We start from the raw sequence: 20,927 nt of genomic DNA on the forward strand, positions 1-20,927 counted from the left end.
CCCATCAGTGCACGAGAATAAACCTTAAATTCATGTCACACCAATAAATCATTATATCATGTACTAGTTTTCAAAGTATTGTCTGGGGACTCCTAGGATCCTCAAAACCCTTTTAGGGGGTTCTCAAAAATCAAAATTATTTTCATAATATTTGTTTTTCACTTTCATCCTATTATGAATCCACAGAAGAGCTTTCTACAAACTACATTACATGTAGCTATCATCACTTGGAAAGTAAGCTTGTGCACTCTCATGTTTCCTAGAATTTTCAAAAGTAGTATGTGCATTTTCAGAGATTAACTCATTTGTTCTGAGTACTTCTACTGTGCTTCTAAGGCTATTTTCATTTATACCTGCTATAATCTCTACAACTTTATCATCTAATAAGTCATTGTTTTGAAATTCTAAAGTTTACCACTGTCTACATGGAGACAAACAAATGTATAGGCATACATTTTTGTCTTATTTTACAATACCTTAATTCAAAAAAATACCTTTTCTAAACTTAAAATTTCTATCTAAAATACTATTTTAGAATTTAATAATTTTTTTCTGAAATAAATAATGTATTTATATTTTTCTTACATTTATGGATGGCTCATTGGCTTAAAAAAGGGGGATATTTGAAGATTCAATTTCTCAACCTTTATCTGCAACAGCTACATCTAAAGATGCTAAAAAAAAACCCATTAAGACCAACATGTCCCAAAGTACTCTGGCTCCTAGAAGGAAGGAAACTAGTGCAAAGAAACAGGACAAAGCTATAAGTATAAAACAAAAATAGGATGAAAGCTCTTCCTTTCTCTTGGCTTTATATATGTTTATAAATTATCTTCTTGTCTAATGTAGCTGAACACTTTTGAATAGCATTATAATGCCAGTTAGTAACTCACACCATCATTTGAGACCAATCATCAAACACTTACAGAAAAAAGAATCACACATTTTAAACATAAATTTAACGTATTCTTTGAAAGCCAAATACTCTTTGTTAGAGCTCTTCACAGTATAAATGAAAAAACCCTTGAAGCATCTTTTAAAAAAAATATTTTGTTTATTTGGTGGGGGTGGGGGAAAGAGAAAGAGAGAGAAAAGCATTAGGGGGAGGGGGAGGCAGAGGGAGAGGGAGAAGCAGATTCTCCACTGAGCAGGGAGCTCCATCTCAGAATGCTGAGATCATGACCCAAGCCAAAAGCAGATGCTTAGTCAACTGAACCACCCAGGTGCCCCCCAAACCCTTGAAGCATCTTATGGGATAAGTCGTTGTATTGCAATGACTGAATAAGTGTGCTGTGTAGCTGAGAGATTAATTAATAAAACTTTTTTTGCACTTGACATTAATGAAAACTTGCTAGATAAAAAGTAAAAAGAAATTACTGTTATTTTCCAATGATACAGCAATTTGTCTAATTAAAGATTTCTTTGCTAACATGAAGCATGAGTTAAAATCTCATCTGCAGAATTACACTTTAACCTCAAAATGTGACAAATCTAAAGGACTATACTTGTTTTGATTATATTTGTCCAGCATCAGTACTGTATTTGTACTGTATTTGTACTATATATAGTACTATATATTTGATTATATTTGTCCAGCATCTGTACATCAATACTCAAAGACCATTTATACGAATGCTTATCAAAAAACACAAGTGTTGGGATCCCTGGGTGGCGCAGTGGTTTGGCACCTGCCTTTGGCCCAGGGCGCGATCCTGGAGACCTGGGATCGAATCCCATGTAGGGCTCCTGGTGCATGGAGCCTGCTTCTCCCTCTGCCTGTGTCTCTGCCTCTCTCTCTCTCTCTCTCTCTCTCTCTCTCTGTGACTATCATAAAAAAAAAAACCACAAGTGTTGCTAAAATAGTCAAAATGGAATATATATATTTTTTATATCCATGGTTTATCTTGCAGCAAATGTATTAACATTTGCACTGGTGGTACAGAAGCAAAGGTGGGAACCTTAGTGTCAATGAAGTCAATGTCATAAAGCTGTATTGAAAGCCATTGTATTTTTCACTGCCACGCACTCACAGCTTTTCAAAAAGTCACTTCCACTTAAGGATATCTCGATGAAGCAGTAAAACTATTAATTCTATTAAACCTAGAGCCTGAGTGCACATATCCTCACAATATTCTGTCACAGAGTGATTAAGTACACATAAGCACTTCTGCAATTCCACTGTAAGCTGAAGTACCAGTTTTTTATGAGATGCCTTTCTACTTGGAAGCCTTACTAAGAGTCAATCCTACGGTTATGAAAACCTGAGTTTTTGGCAGACATTTTCTCAAAAATGGACAAAATGAGACTCACTTAAAGGAAGACAACTGACAGTATTTATGACCAATGATGAAATTCAGACTTCAAATTTTGGAAACCTTGTGTCACCTACTTTCTGATGAGATTGGTGGTAATATTAGGAATGTGATTTTTAAACACTGTATAATGAAATGTGTACACATTGAGCAGATCTATGTAAGTCAGTGAATCAATGTTTCCAAATCTATGATGCTATAAAATCACTCATAAGTAGAAGATCCACTTAAAAATGCACAAAAGACCAATGGATTAATGTACCAGAATATGAAAAGTCATCAATATGATTTCAGATTCCATATTGCAACTAACTTTTTTGGAAACTATCACTTGTCAAGTTTTGGTGAGGTATCAAAGAAGAAAATCTATAACTTTCTTATACTTCAAGCAAAACAACATATTGCAGCAGATGAAAAGCAGAAGCAGATATAAGAATCCAGCTGTCTTCCATTAAACCACACATTAAAGAGTTTTGCAAAGTTGTAAAGAAAATAGCCACTCTTCTCACTGATATTTTAAAATATATTTTCCCCATAAAACATACTAATTATGCTAACATGAAATAGATTTACTATTATTTTAAATGATTTAATAAGTGAATATTTAAAAAATTTCTCATTTTAAATTTCTACCAACAGATATCATTGGCAGTATGCTAATAAATGTTTAACAACTAGCTATGCAAGGGAAAAAAAGCCATATTTTGTAGAACACGTCAATTTCCATGGTAGAAGTCCTCTCTCTCTCACTATAGCCAATTTTAAGCAACAACGTGAGGCCAACTAGCTCACAAAATTTCTGACATAATCCACACAATCCACAGAAGCAAAAGCTCTTTAAAGTCTTCAACAATTTTTAAGAGTAGGACAGGGTCCTCAGACCCCAAAATTTGAGGGCCACTGGTATCGATGTTATGTGGCCAATTTATTTTAAAATACAGAGTATAAACATCAAAACACAAATGTTTTAACTATCTTACTGCCCTGATAGAGTGACCCAAGTGGCAAGCATTTATCTACTTTCTGAAGCAAAATTATTCTGTAATATTAAAACAAGTGCAGGCTAATATCTAGTAGAATAACACAAGAGATTTCTACAGGTATGGAGTGAGGTACCGGCTCAACAAACACATTGACAGCAAAGGCAGATACTGTGTTTGAGTAGTCAAACTACTCACTGCAATTGCACTTTTTGAAACTGTTCCTTTATATGAGCAGTATTTTCCTCAGATTCTAAGAAATAAACATAGGCAGTCTTCAAAATTAGAAAAAGAAAAGAAAAGGAAAAAACTCACTCCAGTTAGGCTCTGCAAATATTTTCTTTATGAAACCATGCATCTGCTCAGAGTTAGCTGCAGAGTGTGACTAACATTTTCTACCAAAGCTTGTGCCGTGTCAGTTCCCTTTACTAATGCTGTGTGTGTTAATTAAAATTAATTACACATGCCAGTAAATAGTTTCCCTCTGAACGCAGCAAATAGAAGCAGAATAATATAATTTATAACTTATATACAAGGTATATAATTAAAACCTTCATAATATTTTCTCTCAGCAGGTATAGTCACTGAGGACATTCTTTAATGGCTAAGTTGGTTGCATAGCAAATCAACTGAGGAAAAATGAAAATAGATCACACATGCAACGTTGGGTCCCCAAAAGATTCCTGATTTGCAAATTGATAACGTAAAAGGCCAGACTTACAATAAATATTCTTGAGTGCATTATTTGAAGGAGTTCAGTGATCTTCATAAAGCTTTATATATCTGTATGTTATTTTGATTTTTTGAGGCTTTCTTTTTTTCAAACTCAGGAACTCCTAGGCAAGGTGTTAGTGCTTTAGTAATAAATCAGGATAGTACATGGAAACACTAGTAATAATGGAAAATACTGTGTCTGCCAGAGTGCCATGGATACATTGTTCAGTATAACTGGATTTAAACAGCAACAGATTTGAATAATAACCTTCTTTGGACTTTTTCTATTCTATTTCCTGTAGGGCTTTTTTGTCAACATGCAGATTGTTTTACAATATTCTATAAGTCATCTCTAAAAACCTGATTATTCCAATAGTAAAACATGCCCTTCATTTTCTTTATTTTTGTTCTTGGGAGGCCTCTAGGACTGCCAACTGAAATTTGGGTGTTTAGAAATTTCCTTCAGGCTAGGGAAATTTTCACACCCCTGCTTATTCATTTCTTAAGAGCTCTTCCCGGCAGGTTGCTGACTGAAATACCTGAACCCTTGGCTATCTTCCTACTGGCTTTGGGCGGGGAGGAGGGAATGCTATGCTGTCACAAATTCACCATCACACTGCTGAAGCACACAACTCACTTTACTTTTATCTTTCCCACAAATGACCAAAATGTAAACTCATTCTTTACATTTTGAGTACAGTTCTTTAGGATGACTAGTTTTCAAAAATTAAAGCTAATTTTTAAACAAAACCTAGCACTACAATCTTATTTATAAACCATCACATTTTAAAATATTGGCTCGTCTGTACCAGTCTCTTTTAATGATCTGTCAGACTTTCTCTTGCCACTTAACCACTACAGAGTCTCATTTAAAGACTGTATCGTAGAACAGAGCATGTATTTTTCTGTAGTATGTTTGCGACCAGTGATTGTTCCCTATCATTAATGAACACAGCTGGGGCCAGTTTTATGGTCCCCAAATGGAGGCTGTCCCAAGCCACAGTGTTTGTCTGAAGGGGGAGTGGGGGAGGGGACTACCCATCAGCAAACAGTCCTTCCAGGAAGTAGGTGGGGAGCGGGCAATGTATTTGTTCTGAAATCCTAGAAGAAAAGTAAACTTGCTGTGAAGGACAGAATTTCTTTTTGTTCTTGAACTTTACATAGCCGTATTGGGCTCATTTATCAAGATTGCCCTTGGACACAAACCTCCTGAACATGAATGCCTCAAACACTGACCAAAATCCCTGCTGGCGCTACTAATGGCTTAAAATACAACCCCAGTTTAAATCCTTGGGAAGAAAGGAATTGAATTGAAGTCGCTGATTCTATCCTATCATTCCCTTTGTTTGAAATACTCAAAGGGAGCCCAAAGTCTAATTCCCCTAGAAAAATGGGATATGGATTACACACAGGTGTTTTAAGCATGAAGAATTTCTCCAAAGCCTTTTAATGACATTTGAAAAAGCTAAAAAGCACCAACTTGCTATTTTTCTCCCTCAGAAAAGGCAGAAACAGTCATCCAAGTAGGGCATCATACTCCTATTTCACTTCAGAGTTTAATTTGAAAACCAATAAGAGAAGAATTTAAATTGATTGCTTCAAGCCACAGACATTTCATACCCAAGCAATTATGTTGGCTTTCATGAGAATTTATCTTAGCTGTGAAATCAATTGTCACAGACTTGGTTCACAAAAATATTACCAAATCATACTTGATTTTTGTCTTGGTGTAGCTGGTGAATCAAATCAAATGGGCAGACAATTTTAGCTCTCTAATCCATCTCTCCCCAGATGCCCCCTTTGAAAACATTTTCACCCCTCCTCTCTGGTGTACCTAGTGTTTCCTGATGCCATTTCATAACCAGAGAGACACTCAACAAGGGGAAGAAAGAAAGAGTAGTGAGAGCTGGGAACTATTGTAATATGCAGGATCAGAACCACATGACAACAAATATCTTTGCAGTGAGAGACTGGAACTAAGGAAGAGAGCAGACAAAAACAAAACAAAACAAAAACAAAAACAAAAAAGAGAGTTCTCTGAATCAAAGATTTGTATTTAACAGCCTTCAAGATATAAAGTATCCTTTTATTGACTCGCTACACATGTATTTCTATCCAACTCCTCCACAAAGAAAGCACAGGGTCTATCTCTCTAGATTTACAGTGGGAAATAAGCATTTCTGTCATATTGGGAATTTGCAATCAGCAACTCTGCAAAAGTCCTCAACTCTCTGTCTGACCCATGTGAACCTAATAGTTCTAGCAGAACCAAAGAGGGCCAAAATCTTACCAACAGAAAACTAAAATCCTGTCTTCTGGCTCTTTACCTCCTTTACTTTCAGAAGTTCTAAATATAACAGAAAACCTGAAATTTGTTAATACTTTGCTTAAGCTAAAGAACTGAAGATTTAGAAAGCTGAATGGATCTATCTACAACACAGTTCTGAATAATAAAATGAACAAGAGAACAGAGACAATTTACAATAGAACATCTATTCTCTATTTTTTTCTTAAGGACAATGACATGGAATTCTGTTCTACTAAATTCAAATAATATTTATACAGTTTGTATAGCACTGAAAATTCTCAGGTTCTTACTTATTAAATCAAAGATTTCTTTTTGTGTTCATTTCCTCTAAGAGTTTTCATCTATATTTTCATTTTCAGCCCACCCAGATCTGAGGCTTTAGGCTTCCAAAGCTTACCTACAGAATGCTTTTTCCTGGCAATTGGTCTTATTTATATCTTCTCTATATAACAGGGAAGAAAAGTTTAATATAGATACATTTATTCATTCCCTCATGTTATTAAGGTGTACGGCCCTGGGGATAAAGCAATGAACAAGACAAAACCAACTCCCCCTCATAGAAAGTAGTGCAGCAGTGGAGATAAATATCTGTCACATAATTATATTTAATTTAATTTATTTTTTTGTTGCCATGTTAAAACTAGAAAGTAGTACAAGGTGTTAAAATGTCGACTTAGCACATTCCATTACTTAAATACATTAAGTGTTCTCACAGCCATATCACTGACACCTGAGTAATATCAGTTTGCTTACATGTGCCTCCAGACAAGGCATCAAACTTCACTTAGTCTCACATCTGGTGGCATTTTTTTTGATACTAGGAAAGAGTACAGGGAAAATCAAGGCATTTATAATCATACCTGAAGTTACAGAGAGGATATAATAAACTAGAGAAGATAGTTGAAAGTGATAAAGATTTTTTTTTTTACCATCAACCTGATTTTTTTTAATATACTAGATACTCATAGAGAGTATTACAAACACCCCTATACACCCATCCACATTCCGTGGGGAAATGGAGGGTAACATACATCTCATTACTCAGCTTGGACTGGAAAGACTGGTTACAACTGAATCTTAATCTTACAAAGAAAAATTTTCTTGAATTAGAGTATTCAGAAGAGAAACAATCCTCACTTAGTATTCTATGAGGCAAGAAGAAATGTCTGAAACATCCTTTTGACAACTTTGGGGTAAAATGAAAGAAAATAACTTCTCTAGGTATCATGTTTATGTCCTAAACACAAGCCTCATTGCACTGTATTCCTTATACAATATTTCATTTCCTATTATAAAATTCTACATGTTCTTAATCTACTGAGTTTCCAATGAATTTGAGCTCTGCCATCCTACTTATGGCAGAGTAATTGCTTCCCTTTTAATATAGACTTGACACTACACCACATTCAAATGAGACATGACCTTTTTGACAAGGCATTGTATACCACCTTTTGCCCAGCGTATTTGTTTAATAATGTACTTTTCAAACAACTTAAACGCTAAATGTGTCTTAATATAGAAACGTAGCATAAAGGTATATAAATGGAAAAATCTGACTCCAATTTCTTTCCAGCTAACAAGTGGAAAAATATACCACTCAACAATGAGAATAAAGAGCCATTCTTTTCGGAATCCCTAAAGTACAGCACTAGCTATGGTGCGGCATTATTTGACATTTATTGAGTGTCAGTAGTATGCTGGGGACTAGTGGACTAGTGAAACATCCTAAAATCACTTTCTGTAGGAAAAGGGGGAGGGGAGGAGGTGAACTGAAACACTTGGCAATGTTGATAAACCATATCCTGAATTGAAGCTACAAAGCAACGTCACGGAAAAAATGCCTTATTTTAAAAGCAAACAGAGCTGGACAACCCCAAGGGGTACTCAGAAAACACCATGTGGCTGCCCTACAAAACCCCTGGATGGACACAGATCTCTGCTGGTTACCAGAACTGACATACCTTGGACCAAATGGGCCTTAGCATGACCTTAAAAGAGAAGGCCTGCCTGGGGAGAGCAAAGACCAGCACAGTGAAGCCATTATCTAGACATGCCTCTACCAGAGAAAACATGGCATTTCTAACAAAATCAAATGGAACAAAAACCTGGGGGAACATTCCAATCGTAGTTTAGATCCTGCCACAAAGAAGTTTAGGAATCTTTTAACTTAGATTTCAAAATGATCTGGTGATGCAATGAATGTGAGGACAAAGTATTGCGATATATAAGTCTCCCCATATATCTAGGATATGGTTTTTGACAGGCCCAGAGGAGAGTTGGGGGATGCATACTCTTACCTGGAGTTTTTGTAGGCTAAATCAGTCTAGGTGTGAAATTCACTCTCAAGCGCAGAAGTCACTGCAGCTAGTAACAATTCCTTCCATTTATAAAAATCTTAGCACTAAAACACTGTTTAGAATGGCTCAAAAATCTGGTCACCAGACTCATAAAGATCATATTAATTCACCAGGACACCAAAGGCTTTTTAAAGAAGGATGTTAAATGTATCAATTCTCACACACCTGATGATTGGGGAATTACAGAATAACTGTTTTAAACTTTATAGTGGAAAGTTGAAATAGCAACTGTATGAGCTCTTAGGAATAATGCTGTGGTACAAGTAGCAAGGACTAATAAAGTTTTTTAAAGAACTGTAGCAAGGGTGCTGGTCAGTTCTATGTCTAGCTTTGCCAATGAGACTAAAAGCATTCCATGGAAATTGGTAGGACTAAGAGATAAGAAATACCTCCAAAGGAAGTTAAAAATCTCTTCATTGCTGCTCTTTTGGGAATAATTCCAATTAAAATATTAGGTGGAATTCCTTCTCCACAGTCAATATCAAAACTGTGGTATCAGAAAGAGCCCTGGATCAGGAGACATCTGGCCTGGGTTCTACTTTTGTTTCTGTCACTAACATTTGTGACACGGGAAGGGTATTTAACTATTATGGGTATCAACTCTTTAACCTGTGAGATGAGCAGAATGGACAGGATTATCTCTAAGGTTTCAGAGAACCCTAGAAAGCCATGATATTTTACAATTACACTGGTGACAATGCTAGTTTTCACACGGGAACTCAACCCCAACCCAATGCATCTCCCAAGGGTCTTCTGAATGGCTAAATATTTTGATCCAAAACACCAAAGTGGAAGACAAGGATGAAGCACACAAATCAACAGAAGCATTTATAAAATCTCTTCTAAAATCTCTTCTACAGCTTGTCTGAAATAGATAAATTACTAAAGGCAAGAATATAATTTTTCTTATAAGATTTTTGTCTCAGAAAAAAAAACTAGGAACATAGTTTCAGAATCCGTGTAAGTGGTGAAAAGAATATCATTTAAGTATAGCTGATAGAATTATGCTAAGCATATATGCTTCTGAAAGATGCATTGTTTTCCCTCTACGTAGAATACTAAAATACATTGATTTATATGGTAAGTCCAGTCCAATAAATTCCATGGAGAAAAAAAAAAAGAATTTTTTTTTGAACTAGGGCTCATCTTGCCTTTGAAATTAGCTTCTTCTCATCCAGAACAGGTGACAACAGATTAAGTAACATTTCCAATCATTTGCTTTGACTAATGCTATTTCCTCTTTGGGATATTCCTTTCAATCTCCTCTCCATCAATTCATGCCAAGACCCAAGAAGGTCACCTCCTATGCTGCTAACTATTGTTTGTGGGACTTAAACACTAGAATGGAATATGCTATCATAGATCTGGTGAAATGTTACCTTACACACTATAATCTGTTTCATGTATAATTATTCTCTCAACTAGATTACCTTTTCTCCTTTTTTTCTTTAACCTCTTCATTCATTTTTAAATTTTCTGTCTTAAGATTACTGAAAAATGAATGCTGTATGACACTCACTGGTGATTACAAATGTCATGCAAAACATTTAGAATACCAATACTGACATGCATAGCTGATAATGAAGAAATGCCTAATAAATACTTTGGAGTAAATAACAGAATTATTTTTTACTGAGAAAATAAATAAGAGAACAGGAAAATGATAAAAGGTGTTCTCTTGCCTTTTTTTTTTTTTAAAGATTTTATTTATATATTCATGACAGACACAGAGAGAGAGAGGCAGAGACACAGGCAGAGGGAGAAGCAGAGTCCATGCAGGGAGCCTGATGTGGGACTTGATCTGGGGTCTCCAGGATCACACCCCCGGCTGAAGGCAACGCTAAACCACTGGGCCACTGGGGCTGCCCATTATCTTGCCTTTTCTATACTTGTTTTATACCCTCCCCACTTCACTCCTGACTTTTAAAAATTCTGATTAATTTATTTTCTCCTTATATACTTTAGTAGTTATAAGCTTTATTTTTATTCTTTTTGATTCCTCAATTTTTATTTAAAGTTTGAAGTTAGTCTTTCTACTCCTTTTCCAAAATGACCTTGAAACAGTTTAACTCTACTAACTTTCCTGATTTCCATATTGTTGTTACTCAGCATTTGAATTCCACCTTACTCCTTACCACCTTTTTCAAATTGGTTCACATAAACAGTGTTTGTTTAAATTTATTACTTTGATTGTCAGTTTCTTTGTTCAGTTTTTCCCCTGCATTCCAGTGTTTAATTTTGGTTCATTCTCCTTCACACTAAAGTATATCCCTTAGAAATCCCTACTTGGTTGTAACTCTTAAGTTTGGTGTTTGTTTTCCTGAGAATGTTTTTATTTTGCTCTCATTTTTGAATAATACTTCAGTTGGATATTAAATTATATATTGATGGTTCTTTTATCTCATAACTTTGAAGTCTTTATTCCCCTATATTCTGACTAAAATAGGTGTTCAAATAAATTTAATAAACCAGTTATAATGATATTAATGGACTAAACTCTCTAGCTAAATGAAAAAGAACTAACATTAGATTAAAAACAAATAAATCTAGATGCATGTGATAACGAACTAGGGGTGGTAGAAGGGGAGGAGGGCGGGGGGTGGGAGTGAATGGGTGACGGGCACTGGGTGTTATTCTGTATGTTAGTAAATTGAACACCAATAAAAAATAAATTAAAAAAAAAAGAAAAAAAAAAAAAGAATGCTTCTTAATAAAAAAACAAAATGGTTGGGGCTTCTCAGTGACTCAGTTGGTTAAGCATCAGACTCTTGGTTTTTGGTTCGAGTCATCATCTCAGGATCATGAAATCCAGCCCCATGTCAGGCTCCCTACTCATTGGGGAGTCTGCTTGAGGTTGTCTCTCTCCTCTGCCCACCCTCCTCTCTCTCAAATACATAAGAAATATTTTTAAAAAAATAGTTGATAGCAAAAAAGGTAAAAACGGTAAGCCAAGCAAATATTAACTAAAAGAAAGGTAGTATAGTTATATTAGGAGCAGACAAATAAATTTTAAGGCAAAGAACACTGTTAGGAATAAAGAGGGTTGCCCCAAAATTACTTATATATCCAGAAAACCACCAGGAAGATAAAATGATTCTAAACTTGTAAGATTCTAATAACATAGGTTGGTCTCAAAATATATAAAGCAAAAATTGACAGATTTACTAGAATAATCAAGCTCATAGTCACAAAATGAGATTTTAATACCCTTCTGATGAAGTGAGATTCTTTATGGCTTTTGTCTGTCTCCCTGCCAAAACCCTTCTCTGGAACATAATCTAAAATATATCATCTTTTTTGTTTATTTTATTCACAAATGTATTTCAGTACATGGAGCAGTGCCTGGCACATAATGGCTACCTAATACAAATTTGCTGAGGGTGTGAATTCATTAATATGAAAAAAGATAGTAAATATAGAGACTGAATAATACAATGAACAAGCATAATCCAATGGACTCTCATGGAACCCCACACTCCCAAATCAATACATTCTTCTCAAACACACATGGAACATTTTTGAAAATTCATCATGTGCTAGACTGTGTTCTTTGACCACAATACAATTAAGTTAGAAATCAATAACAACAAACCAATAAGTCTATGCATCAAAAAATGTAAAACATACTTCTAAATGACTCATAGAAGAAATCATAATGAAGATTATAGAAACAGAAGTGTCAAGAAACAGAACTTAATGATAACAGAAAATATTATATCTCAAGATTACTTAGAGGGAAATATATAAATTTATATGCATATACAAGAAAAAGGACAAAAATTGATGAACTACATATCCAAATTAAGAAGTTAGGGAAAAAAAGCCTACAAAATACACAAATAAAATACAAAGAAGAAAGTACTGAGGAAAAGAGCAGAGATTATTGAAATAGAAAAAAATATACAAAGTGGCCCTTGGGTGGCTCAGTCAGTTAAGCATCTGCCTTTGGCTCAGGCCATGATCCCAGGGTCCTGGGATCGAGCCCTGCATCTGGCTCCCTGCTCAGCAGGGAGTATGCTTCTCTCTCTGGTCCTCCTATGCTCATGCTTGTTCTCTCTCTGAAATAAATAAATAAAATCTTTAAAAAAGAAAGAAAAAATATACACAGAAAAGGGTTAAAAAAGTCAAACTTGTTACTTTGAAAACAGATAAAGGTCTGGCAAAAATAATTATGTTAAAAAAGATAAAGTTTAATGTTAGAAATAAAAAGGGGTCAAATTTCAGATACAGCAGGAATTAAAAAAAACAGAACATTAAGAAACACTTGATACTAATATACTTAAAAATGAACAGAATAGATGCTTTCCTAGAAAAAATAATTTGTCCAAAATGACCTATGATAAAAATAGAAAACCTAACAAACCTATAATTGTTAAATACATTAATTCACTAGTTAAAAAAGTTTACCTACTAAAACTGCCCACCAGGGCCAGATGATTTTATGGGTGAGTTCTACCAAATAATCAATTAATAGTTAATCCTATCTTATAAAAATGTTCCAAAGGATAAAATGGACTCATTCCCACTTCAATCGTAAAGCTAACAGAAGCTTGATATGAAAATCAGGCAAGGTCAGCACACACACACACACAAAGGACATTTATGGGCAAATCTCACTTATAACCATACATGCAAAAGTCTAAGTAAAATTCTTAGCAAACAAGCCAGGAAAGCATAATAAATAATACTGCATCATTAATCACAAGAGATCTGGATGGTTTAACATTAGAAGGTCTATGAATCTGTTTCATTACATGAACAGATTAAAGAAGAAAATTATACAATTTCTGTAGGGACAGAAAAAAAGCACTTGATAAAATTCAACATCATTTATTTATTTTTATATATATATATTTATTTATTTAAAAATATTTTATTTATTTATTCATGAGAGACACACACACAGAGAGAAGCAGAGACACAGGCAGAGGGAGAAGCAGGCTCCATGCAGGGAGCCCGATGTGGGATTCGATCCCAGGACTCCAGGATCACGTCCTGGGCCATGAAGGCAGGTGCTAAACCACTGAGCAACTCAGGGATTCCCCCCATTTATGATTTAAACAGAAACAGAAACTTTGGCAACTCGGAACACAAGGGGTCTTCTTTGCCTGATATCAGTTACCTATCAGAAAGTACTTAATTATAAAATTATGAAATAATTCTCCTTAAAATAAAAAAACAAAACAAGGATACCCAATCATATTCAACATTGTACTGGAGGTCTTAAACAGTACAAAAATAATTTAAAGATTTCAGAGGAAAAGACAATGGCAAATATGCATATAGATGGGACAGCCTTGTACTCTCAGAGGTCTCTGAGAAGTAGCTGAAGAGTTCACTACCTACTGAGAACTCTAGGATTCCAGAATACCTACTAGAATTTTAGAAGTCCAGTTATCTTATTTTGGTGTCTTTTGTGCTCTTAAAAACCCACAGTTATATTTCATCTAGAAAGATACTCTATCACTGTCTGATTTTTAAAATTTTGTACCAAGCCCTTTTATAACCTGAACCTTCCAGGTTGACCCAGAACTCAAATTGACTTTGTATGCAGTAGTCCACTTCAATTCTGCATCCAGGCAGAAGGCGGAGCACATCTGTGAAGGTTCTTTCAGGACCTCCCAATTACCCATTGCTTTGAGGAAAGTATGTAAACAGTGCTCAGTTGGCCCTAGCACAAGGACACACTACTGCTCTCTCCAGGAAATCCTTTTATTCTTTATCATCACAGTTCTTTTTTTTTTTTTTTTTTTTTTTTATGCAACTTTCAAACAATACCAAGTTTTTAAAAACTCCATCTCAGTATTTGGTAGGGGAGTTATATTTAATTTTCTTTCCCCTAGGTTCTTTAAATGATTTGCTCTTGTGGTTTTTCTAAGTATTTTTGTATAATGAGTCACTCTGAGCAACTGACTGGGAATGTAGGAAGAAGGCTTCTTTGGCTATTTTAATTTACTGTGTGATTGACCTTAGGCCGGTCATTGAACCTAATCAGGGAACTTCATTCATTGCTAAATAAAGATAAAAGGGCCTCAAGAGATGGGTTAAAATTAGACCCTGCCACCTAATGACTCAATCTCTTAATAACTGACTCACAGAAATTAATTAGCTTTTTCCTAGAACATTTCCATTTGGAAAAGATCTCCTTGTTATGTTCGCCTCATTATAGCCCTTTGACATCTCTCTATTCCACCCTCTGCCACCTCTCCATTTGTTTATTTAATTTTCCTCCTTGGCTTCAGTAAGTAACCATGGCACTCCATGATAATCAGCCCCAAATTAAGTTTTGATGTTGTAGGTGATGGGTAGTAAAACAAATAAACAAACAGACAACAGCAATAAAACAAGACAAGAAACATAAGTGGAAGGAAAAGTGGACTTAAACACAGAAGTCCTGCTTCAGTTTTAAGCTTTCTTATGCACTAATTTTAAAATCTTAAGAAAGTCAGTTAACCTTTCTGAGCCACAGTTCTAATTTTTAAAATGGTCACCACACTACTCTATCTTTTGGCTTCATGGGAGACTGTTTAAAAAATGACTGTGCATAGTGCTTTGAAAAACTGTGAAGTACTACATATTTGTATTCACATTAAGGGGAATAATTCTATTCACCAATGTAAAAATGCCATCCTAATATACATAAGAAGGTCTTGAGTAATATCCACCCATGCTGGACTGATACTATCAAAAATAATAACAGTAATTTATAAGTATGTACACAATAAATTCAGGGCATGGAAGACTTTAAATTAATAAAATGCACTTCAAGAGTGAAAGCAACATGATTTGAGTGCCTGATGGAAGAGCAGGGAATAAACTAATTAATGCTTGAAGATCATTCTTATTCTAAGTTCTAATCTTTTCAATCCATAACTTATGGTGAAAGTTAAACATACAAGCCAAATGAAAGGAAAACTATAGAGTTAACAAATTTCAAGATGGCACCAAAGGAACTCTTATAAATATGGTCTCTAGATCACATAAATTTCAAGCAAAAAAAAAAATTTGAAGACAGAAGCTGCTTCATTTTCTTACCTTTGTTCTGTATTAAAAAGTGCAAAGATGTGCTTGCTAGACATAAAGCTCTTTTCCACATCTCGAACTTTCAGGTTGTCCAAGGGGAGCATATACTTCTTTTCTTTTTCCTATTGAGAGAGATAGAGAGGGAGAGAAAATTGGCTTTAATAAAAGATTTTGAAGCCTGTCAATGGCAACACATCACCTGAGTTAGCCAACATTTGATTACAATATTTCGATACCATCATGCACTATTTTGACACCAGCTACCAAGGAATAAGAGCTGTCTGAGAAAAGAGACTCCAGTGATTCTCAACACATGGGTCAAGAGGATGAGTGGAGGAAAAGTGTGGAGAAGGAAGGGCTCAGCGATAGAGAGAACACATGGTCTTCTATCCTTTCTTCCTCATGTGGGCCCCCTTAGATGTTTTAAAATGTTAGTTTGATATTAAGAATTTAGCCATCTGTTAATATTTAACAAAAATGTTCTGGTCCTAATTCAATGAGAAACGCCAGATGGATTTCATTTCATATTTTATTTGCAGCCTAAGCAGTTTTGATAGCCAGTGCTGGCAGGAAACTGGAAGCACAGGACCCCAGTATGAAAAACCCCCTATAAACAGGAGAAAGCACAGCAAAATACTTCTTAGAATAAAATGTGAGTCCAGAAAAAAAGTGATTCCATTGTTGAGAGAAAAAAAAAGAATCCATTAGAAGTAGACTGAGTAACTAGAATAAATTCTCTTTTAAAATTAATAATTCTTTTGGAAGAACATGGACAATGGAGAGGAAGGTATGCAAATGAGTCTAAACCGGTCTTCATGAAACATAGTGGATGCCAAAGAATTATGAGAAACATTTACTATAGGGATTGGCCCAGGGCCAATATTATCATATGTATAAATGCCTAACAATCAGTCTAATAGGCGAGAATCAAACTTTCAGCTTAAAATACCTAGTCAATATCTATTATAGGGGCATTTTACACAGGCCTTGTTCAACAGTAGCCCTGTGTATAGAGTCCCAGCCCATATTTCTAGTGCTGGTCCTGAGAAAAAGCAGGACTAGACTCCATTAAGCATGGAGACTTACACATGACTTTTAATAAACAACTATTACCGTATTTCCCGTCAAAAAATGCATGCGCTGTACAGACATGTTTGACATAAGCTTTTTTTGTTCCCAGAGCACTAGGCTCAGTAGTGTGGAGAAGAACTGTGTGTGTGTGTGTGTGTGTGTGTGTGTGTGCATGTGTACACGCGCACTCCCTAGCCAGTTTCTGGGGGCCATGTTGTATGCAGATCCTACAGAGGGTTATTGCCCAGAGAATCACTGGCTTTGACACTTCTTATTTCTAAATTAATTAGAGAAAAGTTGGGCAGAACACAGAAGAACTGTGAGGCAGAGAGAAACAGAGGACTAAATCAGTTGAAGGAAGTTGGTTGGAGAACAAAATCGCTGTCCTGGCAGACAATGTCTTCAAAGAAGCTCAAAAAAACATAAAAGAAACTAAATAGGAGTGAGAGAAGCCTAAGAATAAACATGAAAAAGAAAAGCATGGTTAGAAAATTCAAACATTTCTTGTACAAAAATTAATAATATATTATGAAACACAAGTGTATTCTAAATAACAAAATATGTAATTTAAGTTAATAAAGTATCACAGTTGAGTCACTTGTCAGACTATTTTAGGACAGAATTCTAAGAGGCAAGATCACAGATTGAATGAAAAACTATCCAATACATAATCAAATGAAAATGCTTGAAACCCAGGGAACATTTTTTTTATTGGATGTTTTTCAATGCCCTAAATTTAAGCAGCTGGATTTTTTTAATGCACCATCCTCTTCAACCTTTTGAAATGATGGATTCGCCTTTTAATGGGAAATCTGCATTTCATTGTAAAGATGGAACACAATGTCCTTGGCGTGTTTTCTATAGAAGTAGGCTCCCTTTCATACTGAGTTCTTTAGCATATAGTGAATACCAAAAATCCAGCAAGTTTACGTCAGACATTAAATGCTGGAGAAATACACATATGCCGACAGGGGAACATGAAAAATGTAGTTTCATTTCCAAAGTACTAAGTGTCATTTATCCAAGGTTTTTGAGGACATATTGCTAAATTATTTCATAATCAAGAGTTTTAAGACTGACAAAGGGAGAAGTAAAAGAAGATTCAGACTGACTTGTTTAATTAAAGTTGTAAGTCAAATGGAGAACTGGAGAGAGCAATGAAACAATCTATCATAGATATTTCTAAGATTCTTGGTGCTGTGGGGAAAGAATGATGTTCTGTTAAAATAACATGTTGAATATGAAGTAGCTAAAATAAACAAAAGGAATAGGGGAGGAGAAAGGATAAACAGAATTATAATTTCCAAAATAGTCAATCTTAGTATCAGCTTAATTGAGGCATTTGCTACATAATCTTTGTTAGTTCTATTAAACTGGCCAACAATACACTGTCCAATGTGATAGCCACAGCCATAGTCCCTACTGAGCACTTGAAATGTAGTTAGTTATATTGGAATGTGCTCTAAGTATTTAGTACATACCAGAATCCAAAGACTTAGTGTGAGAAAAAGAAGGTAAATCATATCATCAATATTTTTATATTTATTATACATTTAAATGATAGTATTTTTTAAAAATTAGGGCAAATAAAATATTGTTAAATGCAATTTCATCTGTTTATTTTTAGTGTTCTGAATATGGCTGTTAGACAATTTAAAATGACATATGTGGTGCATATTAGTTTTCTATTGACAGCATTGAACCCCTTGTCCTCTCATACATCCAATTTTTCTCTTTCTCTTAAATTTATTTATTTAAAGTAAGCTCTATGCTGTATGTGGTGCTTGAACTCATGGCCCCAAGATCAAGAGTTGCATGGTCTACTGATTGAGCCAGCCAGGTGCCCCTCCATCCATTTTTTTTTTCTCTTCTGACCTCCCTGTTTCTACCATTAGGTATATTTTAATTTTGCATTCTCCCAGTCACTGAATCTGAAACCTCACTATCATTTCTAAGGTACTATTTCCTTTACCCCCTTTATTACATCAAGACTATGTTTCATTCTGTTTGAGGCATTTGTCAGAGCTACCCTTGTCTGACATTCCCATGATATGTGTCCAGGTCTCTGGCATCTCACAAGCATGCGGTTATAAATGGCCTCCTATCTAGTCTCTTTGCTTTCTAATTCCTTGAACATTACCAGAGATGGGCAATTTTCTAAAACTACTCTGTCAAATCCATTACAGTCCTTCCAAATTTTCACAGGTCTCCATTATTTCTGGAAGAAAATCCATGAAATTCCTTCCTGTGACATCGGTCATTTTTGTCACATGACACACCTACAAATTGGTCCAATTCTGATTTGACAATATCTTTTACTCTTCTAGTAAAAAGTCTCCATTTCAACCAAATACAACTCTGTCCACAGTCTTTTCCCAACTTGAGATATCCTTCCAGCTTCCCCCTACCACATCAGCCTAGAGTCAAGTTCAAGTTTTACCTTCCATGCAAAAGGTTTTCCTAAGTTTATGACTGTCTCTTTGTCATTCCTCTGTCTTTATTTTGATTCATACAATAGGCATAGTTTATTCTATTCATTTTGAATTATATGTTATATGAGATATCGTCATCCTATAAATGCATTACATTACAAAATTTGTATGAATGTTGTTCATTTGAAATTCAGAATGTTCAGTCAATTCTATTGTTTAAGTAGGTTACATTGGCAAAGAAAAATAAAAAATAGAAAATGTTTTTGTAACATTTATAAGTAAATAAGATATAATTTGATATTTTATTTTTTTATTTTTTTAAAAAGATTTTATTTATTCATGAGACACACACACACACACACACACACACACACACACACACAGAAAGGCAGAGGCACAGGCAGAGGGAGAAGCAGGCTCCATGCAGGGAGCCCGATCCCAGGACTCCAGGATCATGCCCTGGGGCGAAGGCAGGCGCTAAACCGCTAAGCCACCTGGGCTGCCCTAATTTGATATTTTAAATATTTTATATTAAATAGACATTTTGGAGGAAGCATTTGTAAAGTTTTAGAGAAATTTTCAAAAGTTTTAGAAGCTGAGGTCCCCAATTCAACATCTTTTTTTCCTTCATTTTTAAACATAGTACCCTTCCTTTCCTCAATACAAAATGGTTGCTAGCACTATTTGTGTGGGAGGCATCCAGGGATTCTTTGTTCAAAGAGAGAGGGAACATGAGAGAGTTTGTGTTCTTTCCTTGCAATACTTGACAAGTATTAGAAGAAAGAGGAGAAAAAAGATACACTCCCAAAAAGGATGCATTAAATGTTTGAGAGAGTGTTGTCGGAGGTGGAAGTAACCAAAATGTGACTAGCAAAAGGCAGATGAATCAAGGTAGAGAGAGGTGGTAATTATATGATGGCTACAGGATGTGCGGTCATTGACCTTGTAAGGAAACAAAAGGACCAATGAAGGACAGATATGCAGTCAACAAGTGGCCAGTGACGATTTCTAGCTGGCAGGGCACCATCAATATAACTTGATTGAGGGAAGGCGCCACAGTGGGTATGAGGAGAGGGTTGGGTGTGTGGAGGAAAAGCTTCTGCATATGCAGTGGACTGGAAAGTCTTTATGTACTTGGTGATTTATATGTAGGGAGTTTCATAACTTGGGGAATGTTTGAGTGGCCTTGGTTTGATGACTACCTTGAATCTTATTTGTATGTACATTTTCTCACCAAAAAGCAACAAAATATTCAAGGATGAGACAATGAGTTATTTATTTCTATATATTTTAATGCCTGGCATAGTGTTGGTCATTGAAATTTATATAACATATTACAAGTATTTGTTGAATTATTTTAAAATTGTCTGATAGCAAAAGTCATATGTTGATTAAGATATTTGATAGTCACATATATTTGAGAATCAAATAAAAATTCTGTAGGAAAGAAAGAATCTGTAAAAGATGCTTAATTGGCACTGCTTTTGATCATGAAATCTTTACAAAGTTTAGATTGACCATCATGTGTATTTCTCTCTCTGCCTCTGTTTGTATGGCTTCTACTTGCTAGGAATGTCTTCTTCCTTGCAAGAAGGCATATACTAGTGGCCTTGAAATTTATGTCAAGTGCCACCTCCTCCATGAAGCCTACTCTGATTACTGCATGTCATATATGTCTTTTTTCATTTTTTATTTTTCAAATGATTTTTATTTATTTATTTGAGAGAGAG

At 35.2% G+C, this 20,927-nt stretch overlaps 1 protein-coding gene across 9 annotated transcripts in view; it reads right to left on the reverse strand.

Annotated features, from left to right (window-relative positions):
* Nucleotides 1-20,927, reverse strand: part of DNM3 (dynamin 3) — a 555,606-nt gene that overhangs the window by 143,769 nt on the left and 390,910 nt on the right. For all 9 annotated transcript variants that reach the window (XM_049112291.1, XM_049112288.1, XM_025430309.3 and 6 more), the window contains one exon: nucleotides 15,707-15,816. In XM_049112291.1, the coding sequence (XP_048968248.1) occupies nucleotides 15,707-15,816 (110 nt within the window). The remainder of the gene's footprint in view (nucleotides 1-15,706; nucleotides 15,817-20,927) is intronic.

This window comes from Canis lupus, chromosome 7, assembly GCF_003254725.2.
Source record: "Canis lupus dingo isolate Sandy chromosome 7, ASM325472v2, whole genome shotgun sequence".
NCBI lineage: Eukaryota > Metazoa > Chordata > Mammalia > Carnivora > Canidae > Canis > Canis lupus.